The 23,497-nt window shown below is 40.8% G+C and overlaps 1 protein-coding gene across 5 annotated transcripts in view; it reads right to left on the bottom strand.

Annotated features, from left to right (window-relative positions):
- Positions 1–23,497, bottom strand: part of Cdyl (chromodomain Y like) — a 226,175-nt gene that overhangs the window by 151,237 nt on the left and 51,441 nt on the right. Inside the window, exon 1 of one of the 5 annotated variants that reach the window (XM_070024676.1) lies at positions 509–1,033. The exons of the other annotated variants lie outside the window; for them this stretch is intronic. Within the exon in view, the coding sequence (XP_069880777.1) occupies positions 509–532 (24 nt within the window). The 5' untranslated portion in view covers positions 533–1,033. Of the gene's footprint in view, positions 1–508; positions 1,034–23,497 lie in introns of those variants that run through there. 5 annotated transcript variants of the gene reach the window in all.

The following is a 23,497-nucleotide window of genomic DNA, read 5'->3' as shown; positions in this document are numbered from 1 at the left end:
GCATGTGGTCAACGTTTAGCCCTTTCGGTGAGATATTTTGCATCCTTTGGCTAAGCGGCACTCAAGACAGTTGCACAGATCCTCCGGTCCCCCCTCTTTCCGAACCCCTTAAGAAGCAAAAACTACTTCAAATGCTTTATTAAATGGAAAGGAAAAACAACGCCCCCCCCCGCACCGCCCACAGACCCCGCCGAGCGCGAGCCAGGGGCTTCACTCCCACTTGCCCACGCCAACACCACTTCTCGCTCAGTGCGAGCAAGTCACTCGTGTCAGCGCTACTTCCCCCCGAGCCACAACTCCGGCAGCCCCCGCCCGCCGGCCCCTCGGAGTAGCGTGGCCGGGCTCCCCTCACACACATTTCCCGTCCAGCAAACTGCGGCCGCGGCGGGGGAGGGGCCGCGGCGGGCGCCGGCGGCGGAGCGGGGCCGTCGGGCGGGCCGGGAGGAGAGGGTGGGTGGGCAGAGCCCGGAGGGGGGGCGGCCCGGGGGCCGGGGGGGAGGGGAGGTACCTCGTACAGCTCCTCAGAAGCCATGGTGGGCGGCGGAGTTGCGGGCGGGCGCGGCGGGGTCGGGGCGCGGCGCCCGGCAGCCGACACTTTGTTTCAGTTGGGTCCCTGCGTGGCCTGCGCTTCCTGCTCCGCTCCCGGCGCCGGGCGCGGTGCACGGACGAGCCTCTCACACTCCCCGGCCAGTGCGGGCCGCCGGCGGCGGCGGGGTTGTGCGCAGGAGCAGCTGCGCAACGCGCCCTGGGCGCCCCGCGCTCACTCCCCGGCGGGCCGACTGAGGCTCGGGCACGGGCTCATCGCGCCCGGCGGGCTGGGGCGGGCACGGCGGCGGCACAGGCGGCGCCAAGGGATCCGCGGCTCCCCTCTCCGGTGAGGTGCAAAAAGCTTCCTACTTGCGACCAAAAAAACCTGCCCCGGCTACTGAGCATGCCCAGTACGGTCGCCCGGCCCGGTGGAGCCACGCTCCCGCGCTCCGGGTTTTCGGGCCGCCCTCGCAGGAGGAGCAGGAGGCGGCGGGGCGGGGCGGCCGAGGGGAGCACGGGCTCCGTTCCGGGCCTGGGCGCCTGTGGTGGGTGGCCGGGAGAGAGCCGGCAGGAAGGGGAGGAGCCGGAGATCGAGTGGGCGGGGCTGTTGAGAGCAGTGGGCGGGGCAGACCGAAGTGGGCGGGGCCCCGAGTTCCCTGAGTCCTGCTCGCCAGGGTCCGCCCAACCTTGGCACCGCCCACCGGCCTGCCTAGACGTGGGCACTCGCTGCCTGGGGGAGGGCAGGACTTTGACCTCGACGACCCAGAGAAAGGCGGCAGTGCCCACTGAGGCACGTATCGGCGGGCCAGAAGTTAGCCAGGGGATCTGACAGGCTTCTCAGCTCCCCGCCCCGACGGCAGCGGCCACACTCGTTTCACTGCGGGAGAGCCCTGTGGCCTACTCTTCTCCACTGAGGGCGCGGGACCGGTCAGCCCGCTTTGGGCCCGCGGCGTGGCCAGGTGGAACCCCCTCCCTACCACGTGCCCGGCGGCCCTGCAGCCGCCGCCAAGACCCGGAGTCCGGACCACGCGCCCCACCGGGCAGCTCGGCGCACTCCGGCGGGCACGCAAGCTCGGCCAAAGACGGGAGGAGGGGGAGCCGGGGCGGGAGCCCGGCACCGCGGAGTGCGGCGCGAGGGCGCGGCAGCCTTGGCGCTGCCCGCAGTCACCACACACTGGCCTCTGGTTCCTCTTGGAGATACCACCTCTCTGAAGGGATGTCGGAGGTGGTGTCGGAATCAGGGGCCTCAGAGGTCTGGGTTCTAATGGAACGGAGATGTCAGTGGTGATGCCCTTGGGGTGGGGGTGGACGGCTGCACCTCACTCTCCTGGTCAAAGCAGTGGGCTAGCCCTTCTGGCTAAATGAGCCAGCCCACAGGGATCACCTGCGGGGACCTGGACGTTTCCCTATCTGTGGAGAAAGGGAAATGTTGGGTTCCTGTGCCCTACTCATCCAGCCACTCAGAAGACTGCAGAGACATTTTCCCACGTTCTCCTGCAGGCCCTACATTTGGAAGATCTCGCCTTTTCTCAGTAAAGCATCCTTTACTAAAACCCCATTCCACAGTGCTCCATTCTAATCCTCCTCCCAGCCACCAAGCTCCTTCCGCAAGTTCGTAGGTGTGCAAACAGCATTTTAACCACCACACCTCCCAGTTTCTTGCCCTTCCCCGGAAAAACCACCTACTCTCTGCAAAACCAAGTCGTGGGATCGCTTTTCACGGGTCCCTCAACCTGTGATTCCTGCCGCCGGCAATGCCCCCTTTGAATCTTGAACGCGTAACTCCTACACCATCCCCAAAACAAACATAACCTTCCTGACTTCCTGAGCACTCCCGACGCATGCTCCGTGGCAGCATTTATCTCAACATAGCTTCAATGTTTATCCACTCTTAGTCTTCACGTTTTACCCTTTTGCCCCCTAGAATCATCCCCTACATACAAAGTTGTTACTCAGTGAATCTGTAGTTTGTGTCCACAAGAAAGCCCTTTATCCACAAATTCAATTCCCGCCATTGAATTCCTTCACAAGAATCACAAACCAAAGTCTCCAACTCATCTACTGTTCAAGGCCTCAAAATCTACTTCCTGGATGGACCCGCCTCTAAAGAATGCATTACTTTGTAGCCAGTTAGCATCTCCCATTGTGTACTAAACTAAATGATTTTAGACATGCCAGTTGTTCAACAGAAACTAAGCTCCTGGAAAGCAAGGGCTACTGCTTTATACACTAGTCTCAGACATTCAACCCAACAACACTACCAAAGTGTTCAAATGCTTGTAAGTGATAGTTAAAAATCAACACAAGCAAAATAGCTACCAACCCCCCCCCCCACACACACACACAAAACAGGGTGGGGGGAATTCTCCTGCAGGTTCCTCTACCTGGATCAGAAAGGGAAACAAGTTAACTGAAAATGTAATCAAATACTAGGTCACTAATATGGTGCCCTGAAGACCAACTAGTTTAAGACCAGCTAGGTCCTCTTTGCTGAAAGCCAGCTTCCTGTTGGAGTAGAGAATGAACAGATTCATGGTTAACCATCTCTTTTTTCCCCCAAGACCATCACCCTAGTTACCGGCCACTTTCAGAACAGAACTTGGTAAGTACTCACTTGGTGCTCCACCCTGTGCTTAACAGTAAAGGAATGTTAACTATATCAACTCTAAAGCGCCTTTGATACTGTCACTGTTGCCCAAGAAAAAGGGAGAGGAGGATAGGAAGAGCTTCAGCAAAAAGTCAACTTGTCAGTTTACATTAGACCTTTCACTCGAATCTGGATTATTTATGCTGCTATGGTTAATTGACCATGTTTAAACTAATGGTAGGGTGTACCAAAGCAAGGGCAATCCATTCTCCAAAACAAGTCCAATCGTCTCCACCAAAATTAAGTTGGCTTCCATTGGGACATTTGAAAGTCCCAAAGACCAAATATGGTCTTAGAGAAAACTGTTGGATCCTAAAGACCCAACTAGAGATTGAACATTTGGTCGTATCTTCTGCTTTTTCCCTTCTCATCTCCCTGTTGCCCTCCTTTAAGGAGAAAAAAAAAATGGATTATCAAACTTCATTTTAACTACAGATATTTTTCAACCTCATCATTTCCACTTTTAAGCAAATTCTGATTTCCTCTGATTTTTAATATGAACCACATTTTATCAGTGCTTATAACAAAAGTAAATATGCCCAAGATCAATGGATGGCTTGAGATTTATACCGCCTTTTATGAAATAGTGAAGTTTTGCAGTAGTTACCATGACCACGTGTGTGGGTGCCCAGTGAAAGTACTTTCTCAGTAGATTGAGAATAAAAGCAAAATTACATCCCCTAACACCCAGAAGACTTGACCAAAAATACATACCGAACAACGGGATAGACAAGAAAGACACATATTTTAACATATTATGGAAGAGGGCAACAAGAGACAACAGATATAAGTGTAACCAGCAATAAGCTTTAGCTCTTACCTGACCAGGGCCAGCAGTAGAGGCTCATAAAATCCATTTTACTCCTTTTCCAAATATACCAAAACAACTAATAAACAACCAGTGTAACCCAAGTTGAGACTCTTCAAATCAGAAATTGTAGCCATTTTTACCTCAAGGGAACAAAGACTAAGTCTACTAACAGAGATCTTGCTCACTCCACTCCACAGCCAAACTGGTCCCTACTTTCACCCAGTAATCTGCATTTCATCTACATTTGAATTCCAAGAAGCAAAGCCTGCTGAGAAGATGGGGGATGGTACTTTAAAGACAAAAGAAGCCAAAATCTTGCATCCTCCTGCTCTCCAAGCCAAAGGCATTTTAAGGTTGGATGGCTGTGAAAAGCTGCTGACCAAGATTTCCTTCCACAGTTTTGACCCCAAAAGAATATACTATCCAAGGTACTTCTTCCAAAACTTAGGATTTAGTTGTGATTTTTTTATGAGGGGAACTAAGTTTATTTGCTTGTTCGTTTGTTTAAATACGCTGAGGCTAAAAGGAAATCAAATATTCTTATATAGATACTCACTCCATAAAATATAGTGCGATTCCCATCTCAATCACCTACTCAAAAAAAAAAAAAAAAAAAGAACAGCTCAAATCTGAGAGGCAAAAGAGAGAAACAGAAATGTAGTCATCAAGTGAATTCAGACATAAGGCTCTTTTTCTGAACTTGGAGCCAAGCAGTTCCTCATTCTTGAAATCATACATTGGTCCTCAGGTGCCTTTTTCAGGCTTTGATTCCTGGTTTTAGCCACTGGTCAAATAATCACCCTGTCCCTCTCTATCCTGGGCCTGGCTACATTGCTCTATTTCATATGGAAGCCAGTGGACACTGCCACACTGTTGTTTCCAGGTCAAACAATCTACCCCAGGGATGGCATTTCTGAGAACCAACATTGGATTTCACCAGTTCCCTCTTAGGCTGGGATACTGCCATTAAGGGTCATTTTCTTTTTTACTAAATGTAATATTTTCAACTGTAGCTCCTTTTTTTACTTAGCTACTGATGAGTATACCAAAAGAACACGTATAATTACATTTTTTGTTGTGCCTTTTAATTGAAGTGACTGATCAGGTTTTTTTAATTATTAATAACTTTATACATTATCCTTCCTTCTGCAAAGAGTGAAAACCAAAAGTCATAAAGAATAAGTAACTACAAGGCACTTGGTGACTTTTTGGTTGACTTGATGCTAGATTACTCACTAATTTTGGATTCCTAAAAACAGCAAGTATTACTTCTCTTGACTTACTGGGATTATTGATTATGTGTATTACTCAAGTGAGGCCATTCCATTCAGTAACCTCTTTACTGAATGGTCTTGGAAAGAAAAAGAGAGAGAGATAACTAGAACAAATGGGAAGATATTTGTGGACATTGTGGTTAGCAAAGAAATAGGAACAGCAGGGCCACTAAAAGCAAGGAAACCCAGAATCAGTCTAGGACTCAAGTGGGTAGGGAGTCTAAAACATAGAGTAAGTGTATTTGAATGTAAAACTGGGACCACATAGGTATATGAAGGCAAGTAATGGAGCTTAGGGTTGGTTTGATTTTGTTTAGCTTCTAGCCCAAGTATTATGTAGTATAAAGATTGTCAAGTTGTGGTCTCTGGACCAGTACAATCAACAGCACCCTTTATATAATTTCTCTGGGTTGGTGGTTTAGCTCAAAGGTTATTCACCTAATGTGCTCAAGGTTCTGGGTTAAATCTCTATTTCCCTTTAGCAGGTTCCAGGTTCTGATTTTTTTAAACTTCTTTTAAAAAATTTTTATTTTATTGTCAAGGTAAAGTGTAAAGGGTTACAATGACATAAGTAAGGTAGTGAGTCTATTTCTTGTGGAAATTGTTACTACTTCCCTCAATTTTCTCCCAATTTCCCTCCCCTCAACCCTTCCCCCCCACCCCCGCAAGTTGTATAGATTATTTCCAACATATTGTTTTGTGAGTATCACTGTTGCACTGGTTCCCCCTTTATCCTTTGTTATGATTTTTTTTAAGTGTATACTCCCCTTTCACTCTCCCACAAGACTCCCACATCTGTTCAAGAAGTCTTTCAGAGCTGGGCACCAATGGCTCATGCCTGTAATCCTAGCTACTTTGGAGGCTGAGATCTGAGGATCGCGGTTCAAAGCCAGCCCAGGAAGGAAAGTCCGTGAGACTCTTACCTCCAATTAACCACCAGAAAACCTGAAGTGGCTCTCTTGCTCAAATGGTAGAGTGCTAGCCTTCAGCTGAAGAACTCAGGAACAGTGCCCAGGCACAGAGTTCAAGTCCCAGGTAATCTGAAAGTATGCTAATGCATGAGAAGATGAGAAGCTGTGACAGATGGAGAGAGAGAAAGAGAGAAAACTACAGATTTCAGCCATTAGTAGATCACTGAATCATTTTAGTAGATGTTAGCATTTCTTATTTTATGTTATATTTGTGTACTTACTTTGGTTTGGTCCTGCAGCTTAAACTGCACTGTCCCTAAGCTTTTTGTGCTCAAGGCTAGCACTCTACCACTTGAGCCATAACTCCACTCTGTATTTTTGGTGGTAAGACTCACAGACTTTCCTGTCCAGTATGGCTCTGAACTGCAGCCCTCAGATAGGAGCCTCTGAGTAGCTGGGATTATAGGTGTGAGCTGTGGGCACCAGTTTATTTATTTATTTATTTATTTATTTATTGCCATACTAGCATTTGAACCCAGAACCTGTGCTTACTAGTCAGGAACTCTATCACTTGAGTTATTCTTCCAGCTTTCACTTTTTAGGTTACTTTTCACTTAGAGTCTACCACTTTTTTGCCTGTGGCTGTGCTCAGGCCAACATAGCCCACAGGCCTCAGGCCTACGTAGCTGGGATTATAGATATGCCTAGCTTTTTGTTAAGTTGTGCTCTCTCATGGGCTAGGAAGGTAGCTCAGTGGTAGAGTGCTCGCCTTGCATGCATGAGGCCCTGGGTTTGATTCCTCAGTACCATATAAGCAGAAAAAAGCTGGAAATGACACTGTGGCTCAAGTGGTAGAGTGCTAGCCTTGAGCTGAAGAGCTGTGGGACAGCACCCAGGCCCAGAGTTCAGGCCCCATGACTGGCCAAAAAAAAAAAACAGATGTGCTTTCTCTAACTTTTTGTCTAAGCTATCCTCAAGCTATGATCCTCTCAATCTCTACCTCCAGAGTAGCTGAGATTACAATTGTTTACCAACATGCCTGAAGAACTTTGTGTGTGTGTGTGTGTGTGTGTGTGTGTGTGTGTGAAAATACAGTACAGAGGAGTTACAATTACATGGGCAAGATAATGAGTACATTTCTTATCAAGCATTGTTACCTCCTGCTTTGTTTCCCCTTCCTATCCATTCCCATCTCCCCCACCCCCACATATCCACCCCCCTACCCCCACCCAAAGTTGTAAAGTTCGTTTTTCCACATAACGACTTGTACATCTCATTGTTGCAATGGGTCCACCTGTATCCCTATTTAAATGATTTGTTTTTTCCCTTCCCCTCCACAAATTATGCCAACATCAAATACAGTGAAAGCAAGGGTTATACCGTGGGGGAGGGACATAAAAGCAACAAAGAAATAATCTTATAAATATGTTAGAAACAATCGCATGAAAGAAAAAACATTTGAATACTTATCTTGGGATTCATTTCACCTAACATCAACTTATCTGACCATTTCTGCTTGTCTCAGACATATACTAGTTATTGTAAATAAGGGAAACCATGGGACTTATGTTTCTTTGGGCATGGCTTACTTCACTTAATATAATTTTTTCCAAGCCTTTCCATTTCCTAACAAATGTCATTCTTTCTTATGGAGGCATAGAATTCCATTGTGTATATATACCACATTTTCTTGATCCATTCATCTACTGAGGGGCATCTGGGTTGGTTCCATATCTTAGCTATGGTAAATAATGCTGTAGTAAACATAGTCATGCTGGTAGCTTTAGTGTGGTCTTGTTTGTGAACACTTGGGTAAATGCCCAAAAGTGAGATTGCTGGGTCATAGGGGAGCTCTATGTAGAGTCTTTTGAGGAACCTCCATACTACTTTCCAAAGTGGTTGAACAAGTTTACACTCCCACCAACAATGCAGTAAGGTTTCCTTTTGGCCACATCCCCTCCAGCATCTGTTGTTGTTAGAGTTCTTGATTATAGCCATTCTAACTGGAGTGAGGTGATATCTCAATGTTGTTTTGATTTATATATTTCTTTTATGGCTAGGGAGGTTGAGCATTTTTTCATGTGTCTATTGGCCATCCTTCTTTCCTCTTCAGAGAAGTTTCTCTCTAAGTCTTTAGCCCACTTATTTATTGGGCAGTTGTTTCTTTGAGGAGCTGAAGAGCATTTTTTAAATGAGACACAATGGAATGGATACAATGGAATGAACTTAGCATCCATTACTTCACTAAGGGTGACTATTACAGAGTGAAGTTTTGTTTCCATACACATAAGCATACGTACATTTTATATACATGTTATGTGTATATATACATGATCATATATACACTTCCATATGCATATATATTGTGTATTAAGTCATAATGTAAAAATGTATTTGTTATATTTAAGCTAGATCAAAAATTTTAAAGCTAAGTGCAATTTTAAAGAGGGATAGCAAAGCCCCATATTATTATTGGGTTGGGTTTATTATTATACACGAATGTTGTAATAAGTGCTTTGAAACTATTTTCTTAAATGGTATAATGAGCCCTTTTGGTAGTATACATGATTTTTCACAAATACTTCAAGGGTGTTCAGACCAAGCTTCTTTCTGAATTATCACATATCCTAAAACTAGCCCCCTTCCTTTCAAAGAATACAGAATTTCTAAATATTGCTATTGAACAAAAACGTTAACTTACTCTGTGTTGGGAACTGTTCTAAACAACTTGACACATATTATGCTCTTTAATTCAACAAGTGCTTAATAAAATTATAGTTAGCATTTACAAATATCTCTTAGGAAAAAACATTCATCCACAAAGCACCTTTTGGAATAGTCATGGTGGAAGCGGTGCTGTGGCTCAAGGGGTAGAACACTTGCTTTGAGCTGAAGAGCTCAAGGACAGCGCCCAGGCCCAAAGTTCAAGCCCCATAACCACCACCACCACCAACAACAACAACAACAAAAGGCATGGAATAGTCATGGTTACTGATTCCCTTTTTAGTTAAGTAAAGAAGCTAAAATTCTTGCTTGGATGCAAGTAACCTAATGTCAGTATTTTGAATCACTAAATCATACATTCATTTGATGAATATCTATTGATAAGTTGATTGCCAGGTTGCTTGCTAATCAATATATAGGCACGTACTTACCCCAGATCATAGGCAGCTAACTATCTATTAGGCTAGACAGACATGTCAATAGTCTGGGAAACAATGCTTTTAATTGCAAGTCAAGGAAAAATGACAAGAAGCTGTGAGCTTGACCTAAAGGGATAACTTATCCACTGCTTCCTCAAGGACAATGCCCATCGAACCATGCCTGAGAACTATCAAAGTAGAATCATTGAAGAACTGTCTTCAAATAATTTTATACAAAAAAATTAAGAAATCAACGTTGTTTTATTTCTGTACACCTTGCTTTACATTTAGTATTCTAAAAAGCAATGAAATACTTGACATTCAAAAAGACAAAAAAGACTTGAACACTGGTAGCTCCTGACTGTAATCATAGCTACTCAGGAGGCTGAGATCTGAGGATTGCAGAAAAGTCTATGAGATTGTATTACCAATTAACCACCAAAAAGAAATGGAGCTGTGGCTCAAGTGGTAGAATGTTACCTTTAAGCAAAAAAAAAAAAAAAAAAAAAAAAAAGCTGAGGAAAAATACCCTGGCACTGTGTTCAAGTTCTACTACTACTACTACTACTACTACTACTACTACTACTACTACTACTACTACACACACACACACACACACACACACACACATACACACACACAAAGAATAATATAGAGCCTATGGACCAATTGCCTAGTAATATTCTATATCTAGGCTATTACTTGGCAAACTTTATTCTTATTTCTAGGAAGTAAGAAATATACCATATTTAGCATGCTCAGTATTTAAGGCATATTTATTATTTTTATATTTTTTTGTGCTGGTGCTACAGCTTGAACTCAGGGTCTGGGCGCTATCCCTGAGCTCTTTTTTTTTTTCTTTTTTGCTCAAGGCTAATGCTCTACCACTTGAGCAACAGCTCCACTTCAGGTTATTTTGGGGGAGGGGGGTGGTTGTTTTTAATTAATTGGAGATAAGAGTCTCTCAGAATTTACCTTCCCAGATGCTTCCAACATGATCCTCTGATCTCAGCCTCCTTAGTAGCTAGTAGGACAGATGTGAGCACAGTCACCAGCTTAAGGGCATATTTAGTTTTTTTGTGGTTTTGATATACTTTTATATTTACAGGAAAATTGTAAAGATAGCACAGTTTCCACATATATTCTTTTTTTCTTTTTTCCTTTTATTTATTTATTTTTTTGTCAGTCATGGGACTTGAACTCTGGGCCTGGGTGCTGACCCTCAGTTCTTCAGCTCAAGTAGAATGCTTGAGCCACAGTGCCACTTCTGGTTTTGAGTGGTTTATTGGAGATAAGAGTCTCACAGACTTTCGTGCCCAGGCTGGCCTTGAATTGTGATCCTCAGATCTCAGCCTTCTGAGTAGCTAGGATTACAGGCATGAGCCCACCGGTGCCCAGCTCTTTATTTAGTTCTTTGTATTATTCTGTTTCATTTGTCACAAGATTCATTGACTGACTCTGTGTGTGTGTGTGTGTGTGTGTGTGTGTGTGTGTGTGTGAGAGAGAGAGAGAGAGAGAGAGAGAGAGGCTGGAGATTGAACCCAAGGACTTATTCATCCTAAGCACACACACTACCACTGAGCTACACTTATAGTCCAATATACCATTACTTTATTCAGGTATCCTTAGTTTTTACCTAATTTTCTCTTCCTTATACTAGGGTCTTATGAAGGATACCACATTGCAATTATCCTTCCTGATTCCTTCAGCTAATCATGGTTGTAATGATTTCTTAGACTCTCCTTCTATTTGATGTCCTTGATAGTTTGGATGTGTTATTTTGTAGAATGTCTTCAATTGGAGTTTGTCTTAGGTTAGTCACTTGATTAGACTGGGGTTGGTTTTGGGGTTTGGGGAGAGAAGATCAAGTGTCATTCTGTCACATCCTACTAACTAGAATCTTTCACACTCATCTTTTCCCTTTCCCATGCTGAACACTTTGGAAGGAAATAACTGTGGACCACCAACATTTGAGGAATGAGAATCTAAGATCCTACTTAAAGGCCCAACATTTACAGAAGTATTTGAAATAATTCTGCAGAGCATAATATTCTCTCCCCCCCCCACTTGTTAATTTATTGATTGAAATCAATATAGACTCATGGATACTTATTACATATTTCAGATTATAATCAGTTCTATTTATTGTATTCAGCTTGTTCCAATTCTTTCAGTGGGCTTCTTTGACCTACTTCCTTCACTATGGGGTAGATGGTTTTGTTATTGTTGTGGTTCACTTTTAGCATTTGTTGGTTTTTCTGGCAATACAAAATCCTCTATGTTCATTTTATGTAGTTTTTTCTAGTTTCAGAATCAGCCATTCATACAAGGAGCCCTGATTCCTTTCATGAAACATGCCTATTAAAAAGCAAGAAAGGGGTACTAGATGTATTCACTGCTGTTGGGGCTTTTGAGTTTTGGTTATGTCATATCTAACTAAACGAATAAGCTAAAATAAATGGATGAGCTTGAATTAAGAATGTAGTCAAGGGCTGGGAAGGTGGCTCAGTGGTAAAGTGCTTGCCTTGAATGCTCAAGGCCCTGGGTTCGATTCCTCAGCACCACATAAGCAAAAAGAAAAAAGCCGGAAGTGGCGCTGTGGCTCAGGTGGTAGAGTGCTAGCCTTGAGCTGAAGAGCTGAGGGACAGCGCCCAGGCCCAGAGTTCAGGCCCCACGACCGGACCCAAAAAAAAAAAAAAAAAAAGAATGTAGTCAAGGAGATGATTCCATATTGGGGAAAACTTGTACAAAAACCAAGATGTGGGACAAGACATCTCTAAAAATCTTAAAGAAATTTCAATGCAGAGAAGAGGAAGGGGATTATCAGATGGCATGAAGAGGAAGACAAGTCTGGAGAGGGGTTTCACAATAATGTCTGTGGTTTCCTAAGCAGTCACATTTTAAAGGGTTGAAATATGAATGATTGGGTAGAGCAATTAGAGAATGACTGCCCTATTGCATTAAATTTGATTTGGGGAGAGGTTGCTTGTTTGTTTTAGATGTCTAATTATTTTAAGTTAAATGTTAAGTAGCCCTGGTTAGCAGAAGCCAAGTGCACACTAAACATGCCCATGAGGAGATAGCACTGCACTGTGGACCTGCAATGTACCCTGAACAAAACTGCCAATGGTGCTCATCTTGTCTTTGTTTATATTACACCAGGAATGATTTAACCATTAGCAATGATATTTACTACAGGAACTTTGGAGGCCTTTTTAATCAGAGTAAGGCAGTGTCTTCTTTCTTTTTTTTTATTTTTATTTTAAGTAGCTGTACAAAGGGGTTTCAATTCAACAAGTCAGATTATAGTTAATGTGGCAATGTCTTTTCTAAACCTAGTTTTCTAAAAGTTTTCTTTTTAGTTATTAAATTATGAATGGGTGCCAGATTCTGTCATCTACTAAAAATTACGTGTGTGTGTGTGTGTGTGTGTGTGTGTGTGTGTGTGTGTGTGTGTGTGTGTGTGTGTGTGTGTGTGTGAGTGAGTGAGTGTGATCAGTGCTTGGGCTTGGGTCAGGGTCTGGGTGCTGTCCCTGAGCTTCTTTTACTCAAGGATATAGCTGTACTACAGCTCCACTTCTGGCTTTTTTGGTAGTTAACTGTAGATATGAATCACACAGACTTTCCTGCCGTGGCTGGCTTCAAACCGTGATTCTCAGGTTTCAGCCTCCTGAGTAGATAAGTTTACGAGTGTGAGCCACTGGCACCTAGGGGATTTTTGTATTTTGTAAGAGTGCTTCCATAATTTTTCTAGTGCCTTGAATTACTGAAGGCATCATTATTGTGTGTGTGGCAATGGTGGGGCTTGAATTCAGGGCATAGGCACTGTCCTTGAGCTTTTGTGCCCAAATCTAGCACTTTACCACTTGAGCCACAGCTCCACTTTCACTTTTTTGGCAGTTAATTGGAGATTAGAGTCTCTGGGGCTTTCTTACCTGGACTGGCTTCAAACTGCAATCCTCAGATCTCACTCTTGAATAGCAAGGAGCCACCAGCACTTTGCTTCATCATTTTTTAAATAATACCTTTAAACTAGTTTTACTTTTCTTAAATACATTGTTTTGATGTATTAGCAATGTGTTTAGAATTTTGAATCTATGTTCATGAGAAAGCTTGGCCTGAAATGTTACTTTCTTATATCTTGGTCAGATTTGAGTAGGAAAGTTATACAGACCTCACAAAATAATTAGATATGTGCTTTCTCTCATTACTACTTAGATTGTATAAAATGGCATTTTTCTTATGTATATGCCAGTACTGGGGCTTGAACTCAGGGCCAGGGCACTTTCCCTTAGCATTTTTTGTTCATGGCTAGTATTCTATCACTTGAGCTACAGTTCTACTTTTGGCTTTTTGGTGATTAATTGGAGATAAGAGTGTCATATATATCCTGGAGGCTAGCTTTAAACCTCAGTTCTCAGATTTTAACATCCTGGATCGCTAGGATTACAGGCATGAACCACAACACCTGGCATTATTTTTCTTTTAGTCTCTATGTGTGTTTGCTTGTAAACTCATCTGTTGCGTTTTGGGGGGAAGATTTTAAAGCTTCAAATGCTTTAAGAAAGACTCAGATTTTCTCTTTCTTCCTACATCAATTTGTCTATTTTATCTGAATTTTCAAATTTATAGGCAAGTTCTTTCATGACATTTTAATATTTGTGGGATCTGTAGTAATGTCTCATTTTTTTATTCTTGAAAGTATGCATGATTTCTTTATCTGTCTTTCCAGGCATTTATTACTAGTCTTTCAAAAAATGTTAATTTATGTCTCCTTTGATTCTTTATATTGTGACATTTATTTTATGTTATTATGTTTCTACTGTTATTCAATTTTCTTTTGAGCTTTATTATTATTTTTAATGTTAATGTGATTTGTTCATTGACATTCAGTCTTTCTTTTCAAATGTATGCATCCACATTTATAAATTTTCCTGCATTCCACAAGTCTTTGTATTTTATATTTTCATTATCATTTACTTTAAATTATGTTCTAATTCCCTTTATGGTTTCTTCTTTGATGATAGGTTATTAAAAGTATATTTCTTCTTTCTTTCTTTCTTTTTTTTTTTTTGTTGGTCGTGGGGCTTGAACTCTGGGACTGGGGGCTGTCCCTGAGCTCTTCAGCTCAAGGCTAGTGCTCTACCACTTTAAGCCACAGTTCTACTTCCGGTTTTCTGGTAGTTAATTGGAGATAGGAGTCTCACAGATATTCTGGCCTGGGCTGCCTTTGAACCTCCATCCTCAGATCTCAGCCTCTCTCAGCATCCTAAGTAGATAGGATTACAGATGTGAGCCACTAGCATCATGCCTTAAAGCTTTTATTTTAAAAATAAAAATGCCCAGCACGGGTGGCTCACACCTGTAATCCCAGCTACTCAGTGGCTGAGATCTGAAGATCGAGGTTCAAAGCCAGCCCAGGCAGGAAAAGCTGTGAAACTCTTATCTCCAATGAACCATCAGAAAACTGGAAGTGGCCCTGTGGCTCAAGTGGTAAAGTGCTTTGCGCCTTGAGCAGAAGAGCTGAGGGACAGTGCCCAAACCCAGAGTTCAAGCCCCTATGACCAACAAGAACAAAAAAATAGCATTTGATTTCTGGTTTACTGAAGTGATGGACAAAATCATAGTCTGTAGACTTTCAGTCCTTTGAAATTTAAGAGTTGACATACATTACAAACATGCTTAAATTTTGCAAATTTTATGGTCCTTCAAAAGACCATATTTTACAGTTGGACACAGTGAGTTATTTTTTCTTTCTCTTTCCTCCTCTCCTTCTTCTTCCTTTCCCTCCACACACACAAACATTCAGACACACACACACACACACACACACACACACACACACACACACACACACACACACACACACACACACACACCAAACACACACACATTCACATACATATACACTTCAACTTCACTATATTCAAATCTTGCAGTTACTGGGATAAATATATTAAAAATCTTTCCTTATGTCTGTGACCTCATCTATGTCTTCTGTCTTGTTACTTTTTGTTTTATATGTTTTAAGCCATAAAGTTTAAAGTTGTTATATTTACCTTATAAAGGTAGTATTTTGTCATCCTAAAGACACCAGTATTGCCAGGTACAGGTGTCTTATGCCTGTAATCTTAACTACTTAGCAAGCTGAGAACCAGAGAATGAAGATTTGATACCATCCAGAGAGGAAAAGTCTATTAGACTTTATCTCTAAAATAACATGCAAGGGGCTGGGAAGGTGGCTCAGTGGTAGAGTGCTTGCCTTGCATGCATGAGGCCCTGGGTTTGATTCCTCAGCACCATATAAGCAGAAAAAGCTGGAAGTGGCACTGTGGCTAAGTGGTAGAGCACTAGCCTTGAGCTGAAGAGTTGAGGGACAGCACCAGGCCTAGAGTTCAGGCCCCATGACCGGCAAAAAAAAAAAAAAAAAAAAAAACCAGCAAAAAGCCAGCATGGAGGCATAGCTCAGTGGTAGAACACCCATTGAGCAAACAAGCCAAGCAAGCATGAGGCTCTGTGTTCAATCAAACCCCAGTACTGCCAAATAGAAAAGACTTCAGTCATACTTTTGACTTTAAATTGGTTTGATATTAAAATACATAAAACTAAGTTTCTTTGATTTATATTTCCATGAAGGAAAAGTCTGTCCATTTTTCTATTTCTAACCTTTCTGGTACTTTATATTTTACTTATCTCTTACAATTAATGATTTAAAAAAAATTTTGTTAGTCGTGGGTCTTGAACTCTTGGCCAGGGTGCTGTCCCTGAAAACTCTTTTGCTCAAGGCTGATGCTCTGCCACTTTGAGCCACAGCTCCACTTTTGATTTTCAGGTGGTTAATTGAAGCTAAGAGTCTTATGGGCTTTCCTGCCCAGGCTGTCTTGGAATCACAATCCTCAGATCTCAGCCTCCTGAGTAGCTAGGATTACAGGCATGAGTCACCAGCAACCAGCTAACAATTTTGTTTTTAAATCTAATAATTTGGCAATAATCACCAAAATAATTTGATAATATTTGTCCTTTAGAACATTTACTTCTATTGACAATAAAAGTAATAATTGACATGTATAGTTTCAGGATTTGTTTATTTTTATTTATTTATTTATTTGGCTGTACCGAGGTTTGAACTCAGGGCTTCAAGTTTGTTAGGCAGGTACCCTACTACTGAGCCATATCTCCAACACTCCTTTGCTCTGTTTGTTATTGAAATAGAATCTCTCTTCCTGTCCAGGCAAGCATCCCCATCTTGATCCACTTATTATAGGCTTCCTGGAATACTAGGGTCATGCCACCATGCCTAGCTTCTTTCACTGAGCTGGTGTCTCACTTTTCTGCCTAGATTTACCTGGCACTATCATTCTCCCTAATCTTAGCCACCTGTGAAGCTAGGATGACAGGTACAAATGGCAGTGCTCAACTATGGGTTGAGACTGTGAATTTTCTACCCAGACTGGTCTCAAACTGTGATCCTTATGTTCTCAGCCTCCCAAGTAGCTGGGATGCCAGGCACTAGCCTCTAGCACCTGGCATATGTTCAATTTTCATCTTACCATATTTATCAATATTTTCTATTTTATTTTTCTTTCCTTCACTGAGTAGTTGCAGATTGATTAAGAATCTTTTAAAGAATTATTACATTGCTCTCTTTTATTACCTTGAAAGTCATATATTACAATATGTAGTGATAGCTGTTCTCTTTACTAAGTTAATATGAATGTTTTTATCCTTTTCCTAGACAGCATGAGAATACTATTCCACATTATATCACTTATTCCGTGTCCCGTTTTTATTATTGTTTGTATTTTTTGTTTTAAATGCCAAAAGTCATTGTAATTATGGGCTTCTACAGTCAGCATTACTTAGATTCGCATGTTTAGTCCCTTTTATTGACCTTTAAAAAAACAAAACTGAACCTCAACTTTCTATTTGGAATCATTTTCCTTCTATTTAAAGAATAATATTTTTTTCAGTTCAGATTGATGAGGAAGGTTTCCATGTTTGTTTTTCTTAAAAAGTCCTTATTTGCCGGGTGCCAATGACTCATGCCTCTACTCCTAGCTACTCAGGAGGCTGGCAAGGCCAGGCAGGAAAGTGCTTGAGACTCTTATCTCAATAAACCACCAGAAAACCGGAAGTGGTGCTGTGGTTGAGCAGTAGCTTTGAGTTGATGAGCTGAGGGACAGCACCCAGGCCCAGAGTTCAAGCCTCATGACCAACCAAAAAAAAAAAAAATCCTTATTTTACCTTTCTATCTAAGCTTATGTTACTTGTTATACTTGGTATAGAACTGCAGGTTGGCAATTTTCTTATTTTTCTCAGTACTTTCAATGTATTTTAGTTTATTGCTTTGTACCTTTCATTGCAATATCTGCTATACTTTTGCTGCCTTGAAGATAGTTTGTCTTTTCCTCTAAGGTTTTCTCTTTGTCTTTGTCTTTTAGGAGCTTTACTGTGATGGAGCTACATCTTGGTTGCATACTTACTCTGCTTTGGGTTCATAGGACATATTGATGGTTTTAACCAGCTTGGAAAATTTCTTTGCACATCTTCTCTTAATATTAATTCTATCTCAGTGACATCTTCCATTTTATGTTTCCAATGAACACATAGTAGAGTTTTTCCCCTGTATTTCTGCATGTTTTACTATCTTTCCTGAATTTTCTTTTCACTTGTTCTTAACTTCATTCTGGGAACTTTCTTCTGATTTTTGAGTTTACTATTTCTCTTTGTAATTGTGTCTACTCTGCTCTTAAATTTATTTGTTGTGTTTTTCAATCCAGATTATGTACTTGTTATTTTTGTTGTTGGTTGAAAATTTCAGTTTTGTTTTGTCATCATCTCCTTGACCTTAGTAATAATGCTATTTTGAAGTTCATGTCTCAAAATCTGGTATCTGGGGCTTTTGTGGGTTGATTTCTATTGTTTGCTGTTTCTATTCTTAAATTTGTGATGTTGTACTTTTGTATGTTCATATTATTTTACTCTTGTGTTATCAGATTATTTTTATCATGTACTAGAAATTGCATTTGTAAAGTTGTAGAAGGTTTGAGGTCTCATATGATACTATCTTTTTCTGCAAAGTGTATATGTTTGCTTCAATCATCTACCTAAGGGCACAAACACTTGTAAGTCACCTAAATCCAAGTTCTTGAATTAAAGTGATCCAAAGCTCAGAGCTTTGAACCGTCTTTTTCTATAGGTTCTTTTGGACATCTAATCCAGTGTAAGTACACTTCATTGAGGAGACCTCACATTCCTTGATGGGCCCTGAACACCAGCCTCTGTCATCCTTAGTCCTTTATAGCTTTCAAAAGCACACACAGCCTATTGGTCTCTTAGCTTCTAGGTCTTGCTCTTAAAGAAAAAGTATAAAACACCAAGTTCACCTCCATGGGCTTGCAAACTTCCCTTTTCAGTTTTTTGCTATCTTATTAGCTTTCTGGGCCTTTCACACTGAATATGCTAATAATTTAAGGATCAGATTCTTAAAGGTGTTATTCCTGAACCTTTCCTAATTTGACTTACTTTCTAGATTGACTCATTTAGTCTGCCATTGCTAGAAACCAGATTTAATCTTTACAACAATTTCATAAAATGGCTATTATTATCTCCATGGTACAGAGAGGAAATAGGTTGAGACTAAAACATGGGACAAGAACCATAGATACAATAAACACAGCTTATTCTGATAGAGTAGGTGGTCTCAGGGCTCTCAAATACCACCTCATAAGTAGATGCCATTTAGTCATGGTAAAAGTTTATTTGCACCAAAAAATCTTTCTGCAACAGACCTACTCATGGTACTTTATATTCCTGCACTGAATTATTCCTTGAGATGCAGCTTTGAAAGGATCTATTTTAAGATCTATTTAACTTAACTATAACTAGGGAGTGCTCAATCTGGGTCGTCATCTGCCCCTAAGAGCACATCCCAAATTAGCTCTCAGGTTGTGGAAATAGTTTTTAAAAAGTGTATAAAAAATGGTCAGGAAAAAAAACACTAATTTTTTTCATGGTTATTTTGAACATTTCCAGAAAAGAGATTCTCTGCTTAATATAACAATGTAGTTGCAAGGAATGTGAAAGGATCCTGTGATGTGTAACACTTGATCTCATTGAATTTCATCATCAAGGAATGAGGAAAAGCCAGTGGGCTCTTGTTCTGTGGGGTGGGACAGAACAGAACAACTGTTGGGTTGATTGGGAGAATTCCAGAGAAGAGTATAGGGTAAAATGACTGGTTTATGTAGTTTTCTTAAAGACTTATCTTTGACAGTTTCATCTACATTAAGACTACATTTCTTTCTACATTTCTTTCATTATGCTACTAATCTTTCAATCAAAGATTTTTCTTTTTTGTCAGATTTCCTTCTCACTCCTTTCTTTATAGTATAGGTCCAGATTTCTCACTCCAAATAGTCGATTTCACATCTACCTTCTCCTAGGCCAGAAACAGCCTCTCCTTCTTCTTGGCTGAAGATTCCTCTCCTTCCTCTGGCTCATTGCCAACTTCATGAATATTCCTCTAAGTAAAACTAACTTTTCTGACCAGTCTATAAAGAGTCAATGCCTTTAGCACTTAGCACTAAGCTCATCAACACTGCACAATCTGACAGCCGCCTAAGCATTTATTATTCTTGGATATTTTCTACTTAGATTTTTTTTTGTATTGCTGTGCTGTTTATTTTGTTTTTGTCTTTGAGTGTGTTTGAATGTATCACCACTTGGTTTGAGAGAGGGGCTTCAAAGAGGTCTTAAACAACAGTACTTGGATTCTATGCTCCAGGACAGATCAATGATGATGAGGTCAACCTACTATCCACTCTGTCCTGTAATTCTATAGTAAATGTTTATGGAACACTGAGCAAGGGGACATCCTTTTTCTTTTCTTTTCTTTTCTTTTTTGTCATCTGTGAGCTTGAACTCTGGGCCTGAGTGCTTTCCCTCAGCAATTCAGCTCAAGGCTAGCACTCTACCACTTGAGCTACAGTGCCACTTCTGGTTTTCTGGTGGCTTATTGGAGTTAAGAGTTTCATGGACTTTCATGCCCCTGCTGGCTTTGAACTGTGATCCTCAGATCTCAGCCTCCTGAGTAGCTAGGATTACAGGCATGAGCCACTGGCGCCTGGTTGGGACATCCTTTCTTGACTATGATAGAATGGGACTATCCAGTTGAAGTTATTTCATGGAAAGAAAGAACTGTTTCAACCTCAGTTGACTATCTAGCTACAGCTGAAGAAACAATAGACTTGCTTTTGGGAATCCAGAAAAACAAAGCAGCAGCAATCTGTGCAAGGAAAGTTATTGTGAGCATCCTACAATTTCTAAAAATAAAAAGATCAATGTGCTTTTTTAATGTAAGTACTAGAATTGTCAAAGTTATTAAAAATGAAAATATGGAACATTTTTAATATCATACAGATAAACACAACTAAATATCAATACAAAATATTAAGCAGCCCTTAAAATGTTTGAATAAACATTTATAGGACTATGTTTGTATAAATACACTCAAACTGACAAAGGTAAGTATGAATTCCCATAGTATAATCTCTTTGAACAACTGACAGTTTAATTAAATGAATACCAGGAAGCTGAAACATCTTTTGTGTGAGGTGGGGGTGGGACTTCATGGGGGGGTGGAGGTAGAAGACGGGTGAGTGAATATAATCATAATACTCAAATGTACATATGTGAAAATGGAGCTAGGAAACTTGAGGGGGTAGTTAGGGGAGGATGGGAGGAGTGACAATGATCAAGATGTATTTATAAACTGACATGTTGAATTGAAATCCCTTTGTACAACTATTTTTTTTTTGCCAGTCCTGGGGCTTGAACTCAGGGTCTGGACACTGTCATTGAGTTTCTTTTGCTCAAGGCTAGCACTCTACCACTTGAGCCACAGTACCACTTCCTGCTTTTTCTGTTTTTGTGGTACTGAGGAATTGAACCTAGGGCTTCATGCATGCTAGGCAAGCACACTACCACTAAGCCATATTCTCAATCAACAAAAATTAGTTTTTAAAAATTATATAAAAATATGTTTACAAATTTAGAAAACCTATTCTTAAATTTAAAAAAAGATAGTTATAATCTTAAATTTCTCTTATTAAATGGTAAGTGTTTAGAAGGACTTAACTAAATTCAGTATTAGAGAATAAAATGCATACAATGCATTTTCTTTAAATGTATTGAAAGTAATTTCCCCATTCTAAAAGACTATTTTTTCATTTAAACACCGAGGCACACAAAGTTAATAGGTTGAATACTCACACTAGTTCTAAAGTAACTTCCACTAGGAGTTTTCTTTCCTTTTCTTTCCTTCTTCTTTCTTTTATTTTTTTTGGTTCTAGAGATTGAATCTAGAGTCTTGTTCATGGTTAGCCAAGCACTTCATCACTGAATTACAATCCTTGGTCCTTGGTCATTTGATATTTTTGATGGGAGAATTGGTTGAACTTAAGGCCTCTTTGTTCTAGGCAGGCATTCCTCCACTTGAGCTGCCACATCTCCACCCCCTGGTCATTTGAGACAAGGTCTTACTATGTAGCCCAGATTGGCTTCAAATTCCAGATCCTCTTGTCTCTGCTTCCTGAGTGCTTACTGGCATGTATAACCACACCTGACCATTTAACTCTGTAAGACAAATAATTCTCAACTCCAGAGCAAACTACATAGGCTCAATTAGGGTTTCCAAATACCTGTGGTAACATGAGCATGTAAAGTTTTCTCAGTAAATATGGGAGCCAGGCATTAGTTCAATGCTATCTCAGTAGGCCACGAACATCACCGTAGGCCATGAGCATCACCATAAGCCATACAATCACCTTAGATCATAAATATCACAATAATCCCTGAACATCACAATAGGCCATGAACATCACCATAGGACATCACCATAAGCCATTAATTACAATAGCCATAAGCATCAACATAGGCCACGAGTATCACCATAGACTATGAACATCACAATAATCAATGCCCATTACCATAGGTCATGAGCAATATCCTAAGCTATGAGTACTACCATCAGCTATGGGCTTCATAATAGGCCATGTACATCATCTCAGGCTATAAACATTACAGTAAGCCAAGAGTATCACCATTGTCCATAAGCCATGAGGCAACAGAAGGAAACCTATGTTATAAAATAATGACTAAATTCATGAAGGCAGATTATACTTGTGTTTAGGTGTTCTTAATTCTAAAACCATTTATGATCCCCTATTGCCACTGTCAAAGTAATCTGCTTTCTTTTAATGAGTATTGTGTTCTTTGTAGAATAATTGATGTGATAAATAATTTCAAATATCTAAAGGTTATACATGTTGCAAATCCATGTTGCAATTCCTAGAAGAATTAAAAACCTGTCCAAAGGGACCACACACACACAAGAATTTTAATTACAACCCAAGACAACATATAATTGTGCTGAGCAATACAATAACACAGTAGAGGAGCTTCAGAAAAAGGTAAAGAACAAAAATCAAGTCAGAGAAATTTGAGTTGCACACTTAGAGGGAAAGAAGCAAAAGAATATTTAATTCAAGTCAATGAAGTCAATAAAAATAAAAAATTGGAAGACAGGAAATGAGATGTATATCCAGGGTTGGGAAGAATGTGAATGTGGAAGAGTTATGTGAGGTATAGGTCCTGGGCTCTAGTCACTGATAAAACTGGAAAACAGTTGCTTTAGACTGTCAGGCAAAGAATCTATGGTCAGCAGAAGCTAAGCCATGGTGCCAATGATACCTTCTGGGAGGTTACTTAGCAGTCATCAGAAAGGGAGGTTGTGCATAGATACTAAAGGCAGACACATCAATAAGGTATGAACTAAGGGAAGAAAACTAGGAAGAAACAATATTGCAGGACTTACTGATTAATTGATATGAAAGGAAATATGAAGGAGAGAAAATCTAAGAAAAACCCAAAGTCTTTGTCTTTTCTTTCTTTTTTTTTTTTTTTTTTTGGTACTGGGGATCGAACCTAGGACGTTGCACTTGCTAGGCAAGCGCTTTGCCACTGAGCTACATCCCAGCCCCAAAACCCAAAGTCTTAAGCTTCAATATTTAGGAGAATAGGCCAAAAAAATGGACAGGAGAAAAGAATTTCATTTTAGATTTTGGGGAGGTAGCTTAATTTGCCAGACTTACATTTCATTTTACTTTTTACAATCTAATCTT

This window comes from Dipodomys merriami, unplaced genomic scaffold (genome assembly GCF_024711535.1).
Source record: "Dipodomys merriami isolate MVZ:Mamm:240054 unplaced genomic scaffold, mDipMer1.0.p SCAF_16, whole genome shotgun sequence".
Classification (NCBI taxonomy): domain Eukaryota; kingdom Metazoa; phylum Chordata; class Mammalia; order Rodentia; family Heteromyidae; genus Dipodomys; species Dipodomys merriami.
The sequence above is the reverse complement of the archived record's forward strand: the minus strand, read 5'-3'. Positions and strand labels throughout refer to the sequence as shown.